The 20,339-nt window shown below is 41.4% G+C and overlaps 1 protein-coding gene across 1 annotated transcript in view; it reads right to left on the reverse strand.

Annotated features, from left to right (window-relative positions):
* The window catches only part of megf11 (multiple EGF-like-domains 11), a 70,083-nt gene that overhangs the window by 26,893 nt on the left and 22,851 nt on the right, over positions 1-20,339 (reverse strand). Inside the window, 1 exon segment of the mRNA XM_022190163.2 lies at positions 17,431-17,523. Within this exon segment, the coding sequence (XP_022045855.2) occupies positions 17,431-17,523 (93 nt within the window).

Raw genomic sequence — 20,339 nt, forward strand, 5'->3', positions numbered from 1 at the left:
GGTTCTCCATAGCCTCATATGAAGAAAGTGTGACAGTTCAGGCACTACCGTTCTTTTTACTACAAGCAGACACCGTTTTATATCCTGAATAATAATGAGTCATTACATTTAGTGTTAATATCAGAAATACTTCTAACTCAAACTCCTGGTCCCTTCCTTCTAGAGCGGCTACAACTCTGCATTACCAACAAGCAAAGTGAAATGATCAAACAGGTGCAAGATGGAGATTTATTGCTAAGAAAATCGGTGGCGACACACCAGACTGAATATATGTGTGATGTTGACATACCGCAGCCGTCACAGAGAAAGGTCCTAATAACACCCTGAATTTAATCGGCAAAAATGAAAGCACATGTGCAAGCTGTTCACACCTCTCAGTGACTGCAGGGAAGAGCAAAAGAGGACCCAAAGATGAGCACGAGAAACAAGTTGTTTTTTCATATATAACAGTTTGCTACTTTAATGTTTTTAACACCTTTTTTCAGGTGCAACTTCAGCAGTTAGCTGTCAAAATAGCTGGTGGAGGAAAAATCTGAAGGTGCTGCAGACAGTGAAACTATCAAACTGCTGTAACTGCTAAATGCATTAACTGACTATTGAATTGGGAATAACAATGCAGAAAGGTTTTATTTAGGATAACTCCAGGATGAGACAATGTTCATTTTCTGTGTCGACTAAGCAAATATCCTGAGATGTCTTCCAGCAGTGACGATGGACAGAAAAGATAGTCTTTCCGGCTGCAAATTGGCAAAGTTATATAAACCAGCCGCTTTACATAAGTTAATGTAGAGCGATGTGACATAATTAAGTGGTACCTGAGGGGATGATGTAAAACAAGCAATTCCCACATTCCTCAGGAAATTGGTCTGTTTAGAAAAACTCAATAAGTCCCATAAACTGCATGCAAACAGCTAATTTTCAAGGTTAAATGAACAACCGGCGTCAACGTGATGAACATTCAGTACTGAGCTGGGGTAGTAGTCAGTCTTCACTCCCAGCAGGGTAATTGTTCTTCTGAGGTGCTATGATTTAAGTGATTGGTAAGGCATCGTGCCTCTCCTCCAGCAGCAGCAGCTGTATTGCCTCACATAAAAGCCCAGCTTGAGATCCAGGCTGGCACAGGCGCCGGGACGGTGAATATTCCACTATTGATTCTCACATCACCGCAAACTCAGTAGTAAATGTAAAGACGCCACACCCCCTCCTCGTATGCTCGCTTTGCCAGAGCTGTGATCAGCCAGAGTGGGGACTTAATGAACCCTGTTTCATGGTCGGCACTGAAGCCTGTTTTTTCAGGTACACAGCAGGGAGATGATCAGCCTTTCCCTGATGCAGACAGGTTTGCCCTGAAGGGGGTCCCGAAACACTGGGCCAGCGCTGTATTACTTCTGTGGTTGGACAGACTAGAGGCCACATTACAGGGCTCACATTGATTTGATCTAATCTGCACCAGGCCTCCAGTCTGGCATGAATGAGTTCCCCGAAGGTTGAGCTGCTGCCACGCAAACGACCCTGGCACATTAAATCTGAGGTGTGTGCGGGCGGCGGTGGTAATGGATGAGCAGTTTAGCTGGAACTTGGTTTAGCAGTCTATAAGCACTCATCAGAGCTCCCTCAGCTCAACACTGCTCCCTCAGCACGGCAGGAAAAATAGTGTCTATATAACTAGAGGCATCATCACCTCTGGTTGCAGCTAAAACCTTGACCACATTATTAGAGAGTGCATTTTGTATTCTTACACGTATAACTCAAAATATGGTGTCAGTATAAAAAAAAATCCAAGGAGGCAGAGAAAAACAGAAATAAATCAAAAATCTATCCAGCGCTTAATTTGCAGACTTTTCTGGTGCTTAGGAGCTCAACAAATGTTACCATTTGAAGTTTTAAACCTTCTTTAGCTTGCAGTTAGAGGCCTCAGCACATTGAGAGCAAAGCCCATTATCTCGCTGTCTCTCTCCTACACAGAGGTTCTCAAACTTTACCCAGTAGTCTCTCACTTCCCAGCGCTGACAGCATTTAACTGTGATTAAGGAGTCAGAGGTTATGATGAGCTGCGGGCAAAAACAGAGAGTAAGAGCACAAGAAAGTAGCATGTAGCATGAAGGCTTCAGTTTCTAGACAGTGCAGTTAAATTGTGTGCAGTGATGAGGACCCCAGTGGGTTGTGGTGTGTAGGCAACGAAACCCACACAAGTCTGAAACCAGAGAAGTTGCAGTCCAACCCATTAACTGGTCTGGCCTGGGTCAGTGTGCCTAACCAGAGGACACATACAGCAGCCAGCCTGGGACTCTCAGAGCTCATAATGCATAACAGTTAGAATGTGGATAGTCTCACACACAGGGAAAGGTCCAATCCCAAGATGCTGGGTAAAATCCCCTTGGCTGGAACAAAACAGATCACAGCGAGGGCTACCGGCAGGTAGTAAACTTTTGAAGGTGATGTCCAAAGAATGAGCTGAGAGAACCATCATGGTGGTGCTGAGCTTTGAAGTGTGCTCAAGAGTCTGCATAATCAGGGGCTGGTTGCAACAGGATTAAAACCAAACAGCTTTCAGCAGCTGACTTCATTCAGATGTTCTCCTGAACTTGGCTTCTGCAGCAAAATGTTCGTCACTGTTCTCTATGTGGAGAAGTCTGTGGCACAGAAAGATGCCGTAAGCTTCTGAAAGCTAAATTCAAAATGAGGGCCTGAGTCAAGCTGTTTAAACACTGAATATCTCTCCCCAGTCAAACAGCACCCGACTTCTATACTTCATTTATTCCGCCGAGTGCAGGGCAAAAGCAAACTTCAATTACAATCAAGTCTGGTATAAATGCCGGCCACTCGAGGTGGTCAGTGCAGACGGACACTTGCTGCTTTGCCAACATTAACTGGGAACAACCACATTACAGCTATTGGAACTTTTGGCACGCAGCCCGACTCCCCACTGCCTGAGTCACTCACTGTCACATCACTATTATTAACACACACTGTTGACACTCGAGGAATAACTTTACTGAAGACATTAGAAGGCAAAGTGCTCCGGCTGTGGAAAGCCTTTTACTCCTCTCTTACTTTTTAGCAGAGATTGTAGCAAAGCAGTCATTGTCTTGATGATCCTCCTGCATTACATCTGAGTTTCACATTGTCAGATTCACATTTTGTACCAGCAGCTTTGTTCTGTTTTTTCCCTTTCTTTGACAGATCTGAATTTTAAAATTACACTTCATGGCCGGAATTAATGCCGACAAGTCACCACTTAAAAATGGCATAAAGAGACAGGCTTTCTTTGGACATTTTAAATGTTAAAATTATATTCTTTAAAGAACAATGAAACAATTCGTTCCACAATTTAGCTGACACAAGAATATGTAATATTCCGCTCTTCAGTCAATATGAACTATTTGTAACAGGAGTTATTCAATAAAAGCCCGACTCAACATTCAGCTATTCATCATAGCTCCCCGACTCAATGACGCAGACTAATAGAGTGAAAAGCAGGCAGGCCTCGTACCGGGGTCTACAGGGAAAGTGATGATTGTTGTGTAAAGTGGTAAATTTGCTCTGAGTGATAAATGTCTCTCAGCTTTGTTAAACTTGGGGCTGTAAAAGCTGCCAATGTGCTCCAAGACGGGCCCCTACTGTCTCATCCATGTTCTGTTGACACCTATTACACGGTTATTTATTAGCCCCTGGAAAATCCGGACACGACAAGCAAAAAGTTTAGATACATCCATGAAAGCTTGACAAATGAATTTCTAAATATACAGAAGAAACTGCCAATAGTCATGGGGGCTGTTCTGCTGAATTGGAATAACAGCGTGCTGCAGCTTCTGCTGTTGGGCGTGTCTTTTGTCCTGCCCTAATTCATCTTAGCTGAACCCCTGTGTGTTCACATTTCCCTGGGGGGGACGAGCTGCATGGCCAAGTCCACAACACAACACACCACAGCTCCTCTCTACTGCTCACTGAAATGCACCATATGCTCCCTCCTGATACCACCTCGCAGTTGGATAAGAAGTAACAAGATCTGACTGTTGCCTATTTGGAACCACAAAACTAATGAGTGAATAACTTAATTCTTTTAGGACTATGCATTACTGATTAAAAAGTCTAGCCTGCTTGTTTATCCCAAGGATCTGATCATTTGTCTGAGTTCTACTCAGGATGTGAACCCGGATCAATACATGCACTGCAGGTGCCAGCCAGCTCCTCTGCAGCAGAACGCTAAGGGGGTTAACAGGTCCAGTGGTTGACCGAGGCAGACAAGGCCAGGTCATCTCATGCTTTATACTAAACAAGCACTTAAAAGTAAGGCTACTTAAAAAAGGGCGGCCCTCTCTTTCTAATAAAACCGGCCGTGTTGAGCACTAACGCAAGCAGGCTGTGAGAAATGCGTTGCCTCCGTGCAATAAACCCGTCACTTGTTCTACAGAACTTGACACGGCTCATGAAAGCTTCTGGATCAGCAAATGGTTACACAGCCCACTGCTCCTTCCAATTAATAATTTACCCTTCACCCTGTCCTGCAGAAAACAAACCCTCTTGCTCTCTAGCCACAGGACAACAGCGAAAAAAGCAATCAGAGCAGAGGTGAACGTTTTATCTGCAGTGCACAACCGTACACAGTGACTGGAGTATAAATAAAGCCGCTGCCGATTGTGCGGCATCACAGACATAACACACAGTAGTAAATCAGTCACTGGGCATGGCGTGGCCGCTCCAAAAACAATGTCAACCCGATAAAGCCAACTGTTACCTCACTTAATTTGCACACATTGATTTCCTATTTTCAATTATTAATTCTAATTAGAATGAAGTAGAATCTGCCATGGGGCGACAGCAGTCAATGTTAAGGGGTTCAGTCAGAGGGGAGACTGATGGACATTCATAGAAGGCCAATAAGGGCATCCCCATCACTGCTGCTCCACATAAGCTTCATAGGCAAAGTGTGTAATTGTAGTAAATGTATGTCAAAGCCAGACACTGGCAGCTACTTTCCAGTGTGACATTATCAACTATAATAGGGTAATAAAGTTCTATTTGCATAATAACGCATCAGTAATTGTGATTTAATACTATCATACACTGACGATTATGTGCAATTTTCTTTGCATCTTTAATAAAGTACAAATCAGGATGCAGAACCTTCACTTGCAATGGAGTATTCTAAAGTGGGGGTTGAATATTTTATCAAAGGTAACCAGGGTAACCCTAATTCAATTTTTACTAAGACAGATTCAGAGTTTAAGGCACAGCAGCTTGTTTGTATGCACAAAAAAACATAGAATTAAACAAGAGCAAGAATGCAAAGATTTGTAAAAACGACCTTACAGATTCAGAATTTTATAAGGAAATGAAATAAAAAATGAAGAGACAACACTTGAAAACATGGCAGTTCTTCACCTCACAGCCACTAGTGTGCTTGGTTACTTTACTAGAATCAGACGGTGCTCTTTTAGTAAAAGAACCACTATTTTGCATTTTGCTGCAGTGTGAGTGGCTATTGTTGTGCCACAGATATCCTAATTACTGATTTGTGAATACACTTATTTGCATAAATCATCCTAATACATGAGGGGCTAAAGTAGAGAAAGTTGCAGTTGTTAAATTTGTGTGTATGGTGCTAATTAGTGTACCCCTGTCTGCATAATGTAAACATATGTATACAAGTTTGTAACAGAGAAGGCAGGGGTGAATTTAGGACTTGCTATCAGGAGGTGCAGGCTTGAAAGAGATTTTTTAAACCAGTCTGTTTTAAAATCTACATGACATCAATTATCTATGTGTACGCCAAGCTGCTGTGCTCAAAAAATAGCAGATCATAAAAGCAGGTTGTGTTTTGTGCATCGCCAAACAAAACCACAAAAAAATCACCCCCACAGTCTGCCACTGACTGAACAAACAACAGCCTGCAGCTGTAAGGGCAAGCCCCACAGAGTCACACGCCATGACACATTCAATATCACACCACAGAGAGGCTTTCATTCCAGTGTGGTTGACAGAGGTGATCATTAGCCCCAAATTATCAATACTAATCAGCCAGAATGGCATCTAATCACAAATCATTTTGAAAAGTTAACCCAACACTTTTATTTATTCAACATTTTGACTGAGTGATTTTCTTCTTTTCCAGTGGATTCAGTCCAGTTTTTAGCAACTGAACATAACATTTTGCAAATGCTATCTAGAACTCTATTTAAACCCAAGTAACACCACAGAAAAACATGTGTTGTTGTCGTCTTTTGATGTGAATAACGGTGAAACTAATGAACATTTTCAGTGTTTATGAATCTGCTGATTAGTTGCTGTCAATCATTAATCTACTCCTCGTTTAACAAAGCATTAGAAAATAACAAAAGATACCATCACTCTTTCCTGGAGACCTAATGTGATGTCACATTGCTGTTTTATTTGATGAGTTTTGTCCAAAATCCCCTGAAATTCAGTTTATTATCAAAGAAAATCACCATAATCTGCACTGTAACCAGAGAATATTTCACATTTTTGCTTGAAAAATAACTTAAGATACTTGCAGAGTAGATTTTGTCACTGACTGATCAATGAATTGACTAACAGTTTAAGCTCTGAGAACAAGCAGGATTGCCATAAGGCTAAAGCACAGGTGTCCAAGTCCAGTTATCCGTGAAGGTCTCTTCAAAACAACACAGCATTCAGTCAGCAAACCCTTTATAAAGATGATCCTATAAATCAGCTCCAAATAATGCATCGGTCCACCTTGAACAAAGCTGTATGACATATAAGTCAAAGATAAAAGCTTAGCTGTTGACAGGATTACACTATGTACTGTGTTTACTGGCAAATTTACCTCGATATTAAATACAGTGTTATCAGTACAAAATTCTCCCCTACATACTTTGAAACATGCCTGTTAAATGTTTGCACTTTAATCCTTTGGTAGAAGTTGACAGTGGTCTGGTTTAAATTACCACGGTTAAATTTTAGTGTATTGTTAACGAGGTTTCACAGTGGAAAATGTTTCAAAACGTCCACGGAAATATCTTTCATCACTCCTGCAGCATAATTTCATTTCTAATAATTAGCTGTCAAACTTAAACTTAGGACAGAGAAAACATACAAAAGAAAAACAGATTTTTGAAAGGTGAGTAATGTTATTAATGTAATTGCCTCTCTTAAGGCTGTTAAGCTTTAATAGATGGGCGGTGAGTCCATTTGAAATTCCCTGAAACCTGATTTCAAGAATTCTTTGTGAACTTATATATTCATGACTATTAAAAAAAAAAAAAAAAACAGTTGAATTTTGCTCATATGGACTGTGAGACCAGATGTGATTTTAAAGAACCTGACGGCATCATCAGAAAAAAGCAACCGTCACTAGATTTTGATTCAGATGTTGTTACAGCCTGACAGGCGCTTGGAAGTATTTGTATGTGCACTTCTTTTCCTACAGTCGGGGCACAAAGCAGCGAGACGCGATGATGAGGAGGCGTCAACAAAACAAGGATCAGTCGGAGGGATCAAGGTTAATTGTGTCATTAATTTTTGACAAGATAACGATGCCACAGAGAAAAAATGATACCAGCAAAGGATGCATGTTGTACTAAGTGTATTTATGATATTCATGAATTTAACATTTAACATTAAGAGTAACCATGTTGTGTTTGTAGGAAACATGTCAGAACAATATGCCGTTTGTGTTGCTTGAAATGAGTCAAATGCCCCACTCATGTGTTGACTGAGATTCCTTCTAAAAGACTCCGCCTACTTATATGTATGCCACGCACACTTCCAACTAGTACAGTATTGAGCCAAAAAAAGATGAAAAACTTTGTGAGAAATACCTAAAAGAAGCAGAAAATAATGGGATTGATTGAGAAAATCCATTTCCAGGACCTTCGGTATCTTTGTCCCGAGTGATGCTCCAATCCATTCGACAAAATTCTGTTAGACGGAGTTTATTTATTCTGTTTGTGCACCTTTGACCATTTCATTCCTTGTAGTGCTGCGTAAGCAAACAACACTTGTCAGTTGTTTATGCGTCTGACATGTCACAAATATGGTTATGTCCCTCACTGTAAACACTTGACAGGATTTATCTTAAAGATGGACAATCAGTACCACCTCCCAAATTAATCCCAACAATGCAGAAACACATACGCACGCGGAAACACACGGATAATTGCTTTTTAATGATCTCACATTATGCAAATGCTCATCATGAAGCCATAAATCTCGGAGAGAGTTTCTACCTGCCTGACCACCAGTGATGCCAACAGACGTAGATTGTGCGAGGAAAGTTATTAAGCAACGATTTTTACTGGCCTCCATCTACTTATCCGTCATATAGCTTTCTCCTGTACATTTAAATTGTCAAGAAAGGAGCCAAAAACAGCCGAAAAGCATCATTTTAACTCTCACAAGTAATGCTCAATTAGGTAAGAAGAGCAGCGGCGCTGGATAGATGGATGGCTGGTGCAATATGAAAGGACAGAAACAGGAAAACATCTCCAGCCTTTGATTAACACAGAAAAACTGTAGATTAAGAGTTTTTCTTTTATACCATCATTTCTCCAGGATAATAGAGACCCTTTGGAGATTTCTTGAGAAAAATAAAAAAAAAAATAAAAAGGAAATCCTGGAGTTCATCTCAAATGAACTGCTGGCTCTGAAAGCAGCGTTGTTATCCCAGTCTCTGAAACTCGCTAGGCCCATGAATTATTCTCCCCGATTCTCAAAGTCAAAGTGAAGTGAAAAGTATACAACAGCAACTTAGAGAGCATTGTGCGAGCGAGTGACAGAGAGACAGAGGAGCCGAGGAGAGATACTGTAGTTACATTAAAGAGGAAGCTAAGAAATGAATCAAGTCGTGTGGGAATAGCACGGTCAGCACGGGAGCATAAATCCTGAATCTCAGTCCACATGACATTTACTATGAGTGAAGAAACTTGACAGATTTAATCATCGGTCACTTTTCATTAAAAGTTGTTAAGGACAAACAGAAGATACAAGAGGAAAAAATTCCATCCAAACCTTATTTCAGAGTCAATGAAAGGACCAGTGATATTGATCTATGGACCTTAACCCTCTTTTTGTTCTGTGGTGGAGGGCGATTTTGTCATTCATACTACAGTATGCCTATGCCTGAAATGGAAGTGAGTCCCGGAATTATAATACAAGCTAATGTTTAAAGTGTGAGGCTGACAGAACCACATGGTGTCAAGTTTCTTTGCAAATCTAATTTCTCAGGGGGAGATTCATCGCTTTGAGGATGCGGGTGCCTGAACCAGTAAGTCAGCATTTTCTGTCTTTTATCCATCTAAACTCAATTGAAAGGTCTTAATGAAGTGCATGCTACAGGACACGATGAACACCTATAGGTCTGCTTCTCTGCTCAGACTTAGCATTGTATTGGCTGCAGAAAGTGTGTTCAGCTGATCTGTGCAAAAAGACTATTTCAGTGCCACTGACCTTGTTTTTTGTGCCATTTTCTTTCTGCTTTACTGATTTTGGACCAGTTTCTGCAGAATACAGATTGGGTCCTCATGAATGCATCCCTGTGTCTGGTAATGATTACATTTCCTCTAAAATTTCCTTTGATCCTTATCATCCAGATGCCCTTTTGTCAATGTTTAGATCCCAGGCTACATCTCTTTGTTCCACTTAGTACGTCCTAGCTATGTGATAGCGTCTCTTAGCGTTTTGTCCTTTTCCTTTTTCCTCTGTGGCAACAGCCACCAATTTAATTGAATTTCTGGGCTTTTAATGTCTGCATTACTCTAATCAGAGAAGAGGAGAGTAGACTTGTTTATCTCGACCTTGGTGGAATTAGCAGAGGGTATTTGTACAGATGTTAATGCAAAAACTATTCTGCAAGATCGTAACCTGAGCTTTTATTGATCAACTAGTCAAAGATGCTCATAGACATTCCCAACACAGACGTGCACTCAGGCGCCACGGAGAGGGCATTTCTAGTGACAAACTCATACCTTACAGCCTACTCAATACTGTGATTCTGCTTCACAGGTCAACATCTTTTATACAAAACCATGCCAGTGTGTAGCTGAACTAATTTCCTAGACTACTGTCATTCTGCTTTGTGGGTGTATAATTTTAAGATGCTAGCACTGGGTGATTCATCAGCCGCAGACAGTAGAAAGATAGGGCTGCCATTAAAGTGAGGTGGTAGAAAACTGCTATCTCACACAAACAACATGCAATATAACCTTCCGTGAGGGTGGCACGACTGCAGGCGAGGCAGAACACAGTGGAATGCAAAATACAACCCCAAATACCCTAGGGCCCGGAGGCAAATTTGATTAAAAGTTTGTTTTTCTTCACTCTCAACAAACGGAGGAGCTCGTCAATGCGGCACTGACAGTTAATTGGACTTGGCAGGGCCACGAGTTCATTCGTCAGCATTGTGTGGGGCTTGCCTAGGAGGAGCAGGACAATCGATGTCCCTCAGGACGGCCTGTAATCACTGCAACACTCCAATGAAGTCCAGGGTTAAACATCAGGAGATTGCAGGTGCGCCAGAGGATCTGAGAAAGACTGCTAATATGCTCCATCTCCCAAAGCAAACCAAGGACACTGCAACACAGTACCCAAAGGACTGTGGTGATCCCCAAGAACAGAGTTATTTCAAGTTATTACTCTGACCAAAATTATCATGAGCCCAAGGTCCTGAGAAGTGATCAGGAAGTCTATAAATATTGCTTTGTCAATAAAATACGACATGAGACTTTGCAAAATCTGTGGCTTCTAATCTGGGAAAAACAACTTTAATTTGATGCGTTATGAAGTGACTAGTAGAATGTGAGAGCAGAAAAAACATATTTCTACTGCATATACAGCATTATATAATAATATTCACATTTTTTGCATTCTTGTTTCTGCTTCTTTTGGTAGTTTTAAACAAAATTAGCATTGAAAACATTACTCAAACTAATCGCACTTTGATGACACTTGCCACAACTGATAGACACATAAGGGGTTTTACAGGGCTGCACTTCAAGCATTGCTACTCAACCAAGTGCTCAAAGGAGAAATAAGGAGAAATAAGGTATGACATGGGGGAAATAAACTATTTATGCTACACAAATTGTGACTTCTCTCTGATCTTCCTCTCATTCATTATACAATGCTGAGGCGTTTTACCTTGTCAGCCCTCGAAAGTCACCGGTCAAAACAGTAAAACGACGACATTGAGGACTGAAAGATGAAGATTTATCAATGCTGGAGATACTTAACCACACAGGACTGTGCAGTGACTATGTTTACCACACCCTGAACTGTGAAAGGTCATCAAAAGAAATGATTAATAAAAATCAACGACATCTTTGGAAACAAACCTCATAAACATGGCAATAGACCACAAAATCAAGTGTGACTTATAGACTGTGAAATGAGCTTAAAACAGCTTTGTTCTACATTAGCATTCAGGATATATCTTATCTCTCTAAACTGTTATCATAGCATTTCAGCTATTTTAGACACACTGACCTTCTCTTAAGGACAGGAGATAAGGTTTTTTAATGTCCTTATTAAATCAAGCCATCTATGCAGACTCTCAGAGCCGCGTCGTGTGTTCCAGGATCTCTTAACTCTCTCTCTCTTAGAGACTAACGACAAGCATCATGGTGATAATGACCAGCAGGACTGGATGTTGTATCATCCTAACACTCACCACGATATTCTGTGATATCCACCAGCTTTTTGTGCTCAGGTTATGTGCAAAGAAACCACACATGCATGTATACACACACACACACGCATTTTAGGCGTTCTCTCAAAGGTAATGGAGCAGTGAGCTCTTGGGGAATAATAAATCCTGCTTAATGGGATGGTACAGAAAAAAATCTTCAGAGCCAGGCAAAGTCAATCTGCATACTTGGCCAATGAGGCTTATATGTACAGAAACTGTTATAGAGACATATGTGTGTCAGAGCAGTTGATGCACGATGCTCATGCAAAACCTCTTCAAAAGAGCGCGGGTGTCGGGTTCAGTGAGAATATTTTCATAGCATTTAATTCATTCTGTGTCTGCGTCTGTGTGTGTGTGTGCCGTCGGCAGGAAAGAATGCTGTCAGCTACAGTGTGTGTGCGCCACAATTCATTTGATGGGCTCAATATCAGTCAGCCGAAGCCTCGGCACAGTGATTTAAACCACACATAAGTCCCACGAGTCACTGCGAGACATGCAGGGAGAGATCTGAGAGGCATGCTGTCCGAGTCACATCCTGAAACTTCTCTGTCAGCCTGAGCAGCGACGTGCGCACGGTTCTGTCTGCTCTGTGCAACAGCAGACACTGTTTTTAAAGTGCACAGAACCAAAACTGATAGTGTGACAGTTCCTAAATGTTCAGAAACAATTAGTGGGCTAATAGTCGTTGTACAGGTTTACTAATTTTGGTCACTTTACTTAGAATAATTTCTTAAATCCAGCACTGTGCCTGCAAGTTGATAGGACACATCTATTCATTCAGATCCAACACTGCAGCATCATTTGCTGCAACATAACTTGCAAAGAAATAAACTTTTCTCAGAGGTCAAACTTGGAGGCACCATGCGGAGTTTAATGTGTCACTCACCCCGACACACTGTGTGTATCCTTAAGATCCAACAATGTGTCACACTGTTAGAAGTGCTCCTCCCTGATTAAACTTTTACAAAACTGATTTTTTAAATACGATAAATCATGCATTGTTTGCATCCACATTTAATAACTTGCTGTCTTCTTCACTCTCTTTGTTGACACATTTCTTGGCTCGTTACTGCCACCAGCTGTCAATCAATGGAGTGAACAGATTGAAACCAGCAGCAGGATGAGTTGTTCATGTACAAAATAAAGAAATGGTGGATGTAAAAATAGAAGGCATTGTTCCACAGGTGGTAGCTTCAAGTTGTAATTGTAAAAGTAAGCATGATTTAGTGTTATTTAGATATGGGTGCATGGAGAACAGCAGGTAAAAAAGATGCATGTTCATCAGTGCAATGTGGAGTCAATAAAACTGTTAACACTGCCACAGACTCAGCTGTACACAAACTGGCTGTAATGCTCCAGGGGAACACAGTGCAGTATACAAAAACAAAGCTCTGTCAGTGCAGTAGATCCATTGACACACACACACATACACACTCTCAGACACATGAACAGAAGCACAAGGCTTTATAGATCGGTCCATCTTCTGTCCCTTCGAGAAATACCGTTGCCTGGGTGCTTTGATCTATCAAAATGAATGAGGCAGTTGGCATCGACTGTTACAAGCAGCAAGGAACCCCCTTCAGAATGATACAGTTAGAATATTTATAGTTCTTCCAAAATGTCTCTTTACATGCTCGCATAATGAGGAAGTCAATCGATGTAGACTTCTTTTTCAAAAGTTGATGTGGAGAACTTTTCCTTCTTTTTTTTTTTTTTTGTTGTTGATATGGGGGCCGTCATCTCAAAGGAAAGTGACTTGTTGCCTGTATGCTGTTAAAAGTCACACACAAATGCTGAATTCTCTATCTGTAAGATTAATGAAGGGAGAAGTTTTGAGAGCAAAGTAAAGTGACATTCAGAGTGATGTGTCAAGTGAGAGTAAATCTGTGTGTCTCTGTCACATTCGATGTAATTCCGCCTCTTGGTCTTTGACAGCGATGCATGTCAATGTCCTGCTGCTGTGGGATCGGAGAGGAACCATCTGGCTCAGATGCACTTCTGAGAATAATGTGTAAATACTGTCGACGTGTGCCAGAGGGAGTCCTCACAAGAGTGTTTTTCAAAGCAAAATGAAGTTTAACAGCGCGGTTTTGGTCTGGTTGCTCTTTCATATTTCATCTGCACTGGTTGGGGGCAACGTCATCTGCAATGAAATGAGCTAATAAAGCTGAAGCAATTACGCTCAATTTCTCTGTTTGACCCAGACCGTTGTGATCACAACCCCCAATTTTTTTAAATCTAATGCAAGTTTAAACCCTAAAAATGACTAATTTTACTGTTTCAGCGCCCACTCAACAAAAAATAAGTACTATGTAGCATCTCATCTGGTGTAATATTCCATTTAAAAAAAGCATTCATGGGCCACATTCATCAATTATCCATGTGTGCAGCACCCACCGCACCGGCTGCTTCACTGTTTGAATACGTAGGGGAGGAATATGTTACCTCCCGGACCATGGCTGACCAGACACATTAGATTTGGCTCTTAAGTGTGATAGATTTCTTCTTGGAGCACAAAGGATGCTTTGTGGTTAACAAAGCTAAAATACTCCTTGGACTTTTCAGATACTTATCTTGGTAGCATTGATTTTTAGAATCTCTGCACAAGTGGGCGAACATTTCCACCACAATAGAGGAAAGAAAACTTCAAGAAGGCATAGAGAAGAAACACTAAAAGCTCCATATTCATGTACATTTCTTCTCCTTCTGCACCGGGAACATATCATTATCCGACTGAAGCACATGAAATCAATGATAGTGCTTCATTGCACCTAATATTTTACAAGTGATGGCAGTCACAGCTAAATATACCTTGTACATACAACATCTATCTCTATCGTTCTCTTTATTCGAAAGCTGTTATTACTGAAGCTTATAGTGACCCCGTGTGACAGATTCAACAAGGGAGATTAAATCACAAGTGCAGAAAAGTACACAGCAATGAAAGAAAAGGGGCTAGGTCATTTCTCTGCAATTGTCGCAAAGCAAAGTGTACTTCTAAACCCAAGAAACTCATAAAAGTCGAGAAAAAAACTTTACACAGTTTTCATTCAATAAACTCATAATATTCTACAAAGATTTGATTTCCAGTTTTATCTCATATTGTGCAGTTCTTTTTACACCAACACGTACTATATTTGTTGCAAACTACAACCAATAATATCACTACATTCTCAAAAGCCACTACTATACATCAGGAGACTAAAATGACTAAAGACACTGTCTCATAAGCACAGCTCTATTTATCTGGATTGCCTTTGCAAAAACCGCTGCTGTCCCTGTTTTATTGAGCTTCATATTTTTTCATCTGTTTTTTTATTTACATGCCGAAATTTTCTATTGAAAACATTGTTGTTTTTCAAGACGAACCCTCCTGACAAAACAAAGTGTACACAGTGGCACAGAGAGGACAAACATTACAAACACTGAGTGCATTTCAATAGAAAAAGTGGAGAAGGCAAAGCAAAAGTAAATACAAAAACAAGCACGACAGAGAAATAGAGACAAAAACAAACATTAACAGGTACAGGGCACTCGTTTAATGCCCTAAAAATGTGAAATTAAAAAATAACAATTGATTCATGACGTGATTAGAGAGACATGATCAACACCACGTTCCACAAACACAGTACACAGACATCAGAGCAATCACACCAACCAACAGCAACAATTAATACTTCATCGCTCTTTCAGAAAACAAAACAAAACACACAACCGCTACTCAGAATGCTCCAAATCCACACGTGATAGATGTAGACAGCATCCAAAAACAGCAGCAAACACCCTGTTTTGCAGGTATATCTGTGGTCCACATCTACCAGTGTGTCCTTGAGATGAGTCTGAGACACCCCAGGACTCCAAGCGGGTCACGGGGCAGGTCTGGTCTCAGTGGGACTGCTGCTTCAGGCCGAGGAAGAGGATGAAATGTTTTCTGGCTCCAGCGGGTGGACACCAGCAGGTGAAAAAAACAGCCAATATCTCTGTTCAGCCTTCACTGCCGCGCCCAACACAATTTGCTGAATCTCTCCCACCTTATCGCCTTCGCTTTTCTGGCAACAAACAGTCCGACTCTTTATTTTCACCACCTGACCCATATACAAAACTGCTTCCTGGTGGGTGCTGCTCCAGAAACGAGGTCCAAGCCTTTGATCCAGCTCCAGATCACTGGCTGAAAGGCTGTCACTTCAGCTTTAGGCCGCACAGCATCCCACGGCAGCTCTTCATCTCCAAGCCAGGGCGACACACTTTTTATCACATTCATACATCCTTTGTCATGTGACCACCTCATTCTGCCCTCTGGCCAACTACCGCACCAGGGAATTGGCTTTTATGTGACACACAAATACCTCAAGTCAAAGACAATAGGGGTGAAATAAGCGGGAAATAAACCATGGCATCGATTGTGTTGGAAATGATTCAGTGCTAATGTGTGCTTTTCAGCCCACAAGAGCCATAATATGATAGTTGCGTCCACTTAACATAAAGACTTCTCCTAAACCGCATCATCTATCTGCTGGGTAGAAGTAAAATTTACAGTGAAAGACAAAAAAACATGCTGAACCATTTACACGAAGGAAAAAAAGAGGGCAGATTTAATTTAAAAATTGGCACGCATTCCTCATTTCTACAGATGAAAGCTCGTAAATGAAAAAGCCTGGAATCTTGCCTAGTATGGAAATCTAAAGTTATGAATAATGCCTCTGTCTCAATCATCAAGTCTGTTTTAACAAGGTGGATTAGCCAAGCACCTGCAGGCTGAAAGGCACACACGGCTGCATTCCTAACCAACCAAGAGTGGGACAAGAGTCCCTGAGGGCCCTGAACCTCACATCCTCCCTGTTGGACACTCACCAGTCTGTAGGAGTGAGCAGCGGCAAACAGCTCAGGCTTGTCATTTATGCTCATGAATCCACCTCCAATAAGCCAGAGCTGCAACGAGCACAGCTGATTTACACACAGTTGCTAATCAGGGAATGGCTCTCTTGCTAATGAAAACTCATAGATCTATACAATAACACTACTGATATGATTTTATCTGCCATTACTCATTCCTAAATATGCAACTGGCAATACCGGTAAAATGCTCCTGGGGGTGAAACAGCTGAAGTTAAAAATTCGAGGTCAGAAATGTTGACGCAGGAAATGGGGACTGGGTCACGGGTATTGCTATCTCTGTCCTGACCTGAGAACAAGAGTCTCCTGGATGCACATTTCTCTGCAGACATAAATTTCACAAAGGAGCAAATACATTCTTTCCTCCTGTCTGGCCTCAGTGACGCTCCAGCATTTTGCTGATTGCTGGATGGATATGCCTAACTCCTCCCTCCCATCCAGTTCTGGGAGCCAAGGTAATCCCAGTAAACAGAACGGCCAGTACAATGGTGTGTCTCAGCTTGGCACAGATTCATCATTTAGCTGAACAAGTCATAGGCATCAGTCTAATCATGATTAAGACCATAACAGAGAGTTTGGTAGACACAGGGGGGTGAGGAGGGGGGATGCAACCAACCATCCATCCGCTATATTCATCAGGCAAATCACTTACACTTCCAGCAAATGAGAATGAATTCATTGTGACTTACCTGTTCCATTGGCTGTGTTTGCTAAGAAGAGAGGATACAAAGCTGAGCAGCTTTGAGATAGACGGACATTGAGGCAAAACAGATTCACAGCAAAGTCTTATGGACTAACTGGCTGTGAAAGCCATTTAGGAATAAATGAGTCTAAGTGACTAATTGTAGGTTTTACAAGTAAAGTGCACTCACCACTGGAGCAGTCCAGTCCTCCCCATCCAGGCTCGCACTGGCATGTATCAGGAGACACGCAGCGACCGTGGAAACACTCCTCTGTACACAGAGCTGAGACACACAGACATTCCCTCATCAGTGCCGTTTATAATTGAGTTAACACACATGCACACACACAGTGGCAAAGATCATTAAACCACCAATAAACAGCATAATGAAAACCACCAAGATAACAGCTGAAAGAAAATGGCCCATAAAACTGAACACTCGATATCTCCGTAATACCATCAAGGGACTAAATCTTAGCTACGGCTCTCATATTCAACATCCATCTCAGCAACTTGACACTGGGCTGAATGATTTCTTAGGAGACAGAGTCCTTGGTCAACATCTTGGTTTATCACATAGCTTTACTTTCCACAATGAGTTGTTATCAGCAGGCTGAGCCATGGAGGAACAAGTTGTAAATCCTCTCTAATTTGATCAGCCAGCGCTTTGTCATATAGTGATGCTTTAATGTAGCAGGCCAGGCACTGCAGTGTTTACTAAGTGTGCAGTTTTCTTGATCATTCATATTGAGCAACACAGCACCCAATTGATTGGGTCGGCATTAGTATTCCTGGGAGCGCGTTCACAAGAGTGGGAAGTTTTTTGAGCCGGGTAATAAAGTGACCTACATGGACTTTTTTTTTAATGCCACTGTGTTTCAAACCGAGAAGAAAAAGCATCTCAAAAATAGGCACTTAGCATGAATAAATATATGGCAGCCAAGGTCATCTGGCCAGCAGGGTTAAGACAGGCAGGCTCTTATCTGAGGAAGGAGACAGTCAGACCAATACGACGAGCGAGAAACCCCGCCTGATGGGAATCAGCAGTCCACTAACATGGCCTGTGGAGGGATGATACACAATCCAAGGGCAGCAGAGCAGACAGTCCGTCCCTTTTAACTGATCACACCTCACCCAATACTTTACCCGAGTTCTTTTGTTCTTTACTTTTTGTTTTGGTCAAAAAAGGGGCAGAAGCAAAGCATTTATTTGCTTTTTTTTCTAACAATACGAGCCCTGTGGTGATGCTGCAGCTCTGTGTGTAACACTATGGCTCACATCCTGCAGGCAAGAGAGGTCAGCAGGAGCTGGCTGCAGGCCTGAACAGAGCTACTATAGATTATCACTCAATCAGGCTTCGATTAGGATCCACCACCAGCGGGAGAGATGCAGCAGGAGAGGAGAAAGGAGTGAATCCCAAACACCCACAAGCCGGTGCTAATCGCAGAAATGCTCCCACGGCAAAAAAGGTAAACCACAGATTGAAAGATAATTCGGGGCAGATTTCTGAACATCAGTACTCTGGCAGAAAACTGTCTAATTACAGTAAGCCAGCGAAAAGAAAAGGGGGAAGAGCTTCCACATTTGTGCTGACGAAGGGAGTGAGATCGACTACCTGTAATCAATGAGTCCACAGTATGCAGAGTATTCAAAGAGACGAGAAGACGAATTCAATGTCACCATGATGAGTTGATTTCGTTTAGTTTCAATCAGCAAATTCTGATCAGCAAGAACAGGGAAATGCAAATGTGTCACATCCTTTAGAAAAAAAAAAAGAAATATGGAAATGAAGTTTTGAATATGGGAGAAAGGATAAAGCGCACCCTTCTCCTGAGATCTGAACCGGTGTACTGAAGGGATGGCATAATAAAGTAGGAGGTAGGTCTTTCATTTTAATTGAAATTCATGAATCACTCTGCCTAACTCATGTCTAAGGAATCTGTTGGAAAATTGAGTCTTTCATCTAGATAAAAGGCTAATCTAACTCATTATGCAGAGGTGTTATCAGAACGGAGAACAATGGAGCTAATTGGTGATTGTCATGCAGTGTTAATAAATTTAATATTTTTGCCCAGTCAAACTACAATCTTTTAAAATGTCCCACAAAATGGATCTCTCACAAATTTCTCCCTGTTTTTGGAGAGCTGTGCTGCAGTCAAGGAAAGAAAGACCCACTAGCACAATTTTGTTTGTTTTTAAATGGAAAAATAGGTGAAAGATTGTAATGTAGCTGCTGGTTAAATCAATCTCAGAGATACCGAATATATCAAGCAACTTCCCGCAAAGCCTCTTCTACATGTCTCTATCTAGCACAGAGATGATTTATTTTAAAACTGTGTCTTTGAAGCATTAAAAAAAAAACCTGCAACAAAGCCCAAATGAAAAAGAAATCAAAGGCACAGGATCTGGATGTGGAGAGAAATCTCTTAATCTTTCCGATCATCAAAACGCAAATGTGAAACTTATCAAATCCCAAGTAATTCTGCAGCCAAAGTCATTTTAAAATTACACCGCAGCGCCGGACAGGCAAGAGTCATCTGGTCTAAATGTTCGGTGAAAAGACGAACTCATAGCCCTACAGAGCCTGTCAGCCTCTGAAGATATTACGAACTGTTGTCATTAGCGAGTTCCTCTCACTTCCTCATGCACAAGTGTAATAATCATGCTTATTAGGAGGGAAATGAGTTCCTCACATCCTCTACGTAAGGTAATGACTTACGACAGATCAAAGGTCACAGAAATAATAAAGACCTCTAGTTGGAAACTTGGAGCACTAATTAAAGAGAAGCAGATCAAAGTTCAACTTATCGTGGCGCGCCTCGAGAAAATAAAACAATCACGAGCCAGTGACGGAATGAAACCAAATAACACGCAAAGTAAAAAACATCCTTAAAGATAATGTTGCTGATTTAGTGTCGGAAGCGTTCTCTGGCTTTGTGTGTTTGTGCGATAACTTCGGTTCATTCGAGGTCTCTGCATCCCCAGATTCATTTAGCCGCCTCTCATTGGAGCTAATGTGAGTGTGCCATATGACAAAAAAAAAAGGAGAGAGAGAGAGAGAGAGAGAGAGAGAGAGAGAGAGAGAGAGAGAGAGAGAGA

This window comes from Acanthochromis polyacanthus, chromosome 8 (genome assembly GCF_021347895.1).
Source record: "Acanthochromis polyacanthus isolate Apoly-LR-REF ecotype Palm Island chromosome 8, KAUST_Apoly_ChrSc, whole genome shotgun sequence".
In the NCBI taxonomy this organism is placed as follows: Eukaryota; Metazoa; Chordata; class Actinopteri; family Pomacentridae; genus Acanthochromis; species Acanthochromis polyacanthus.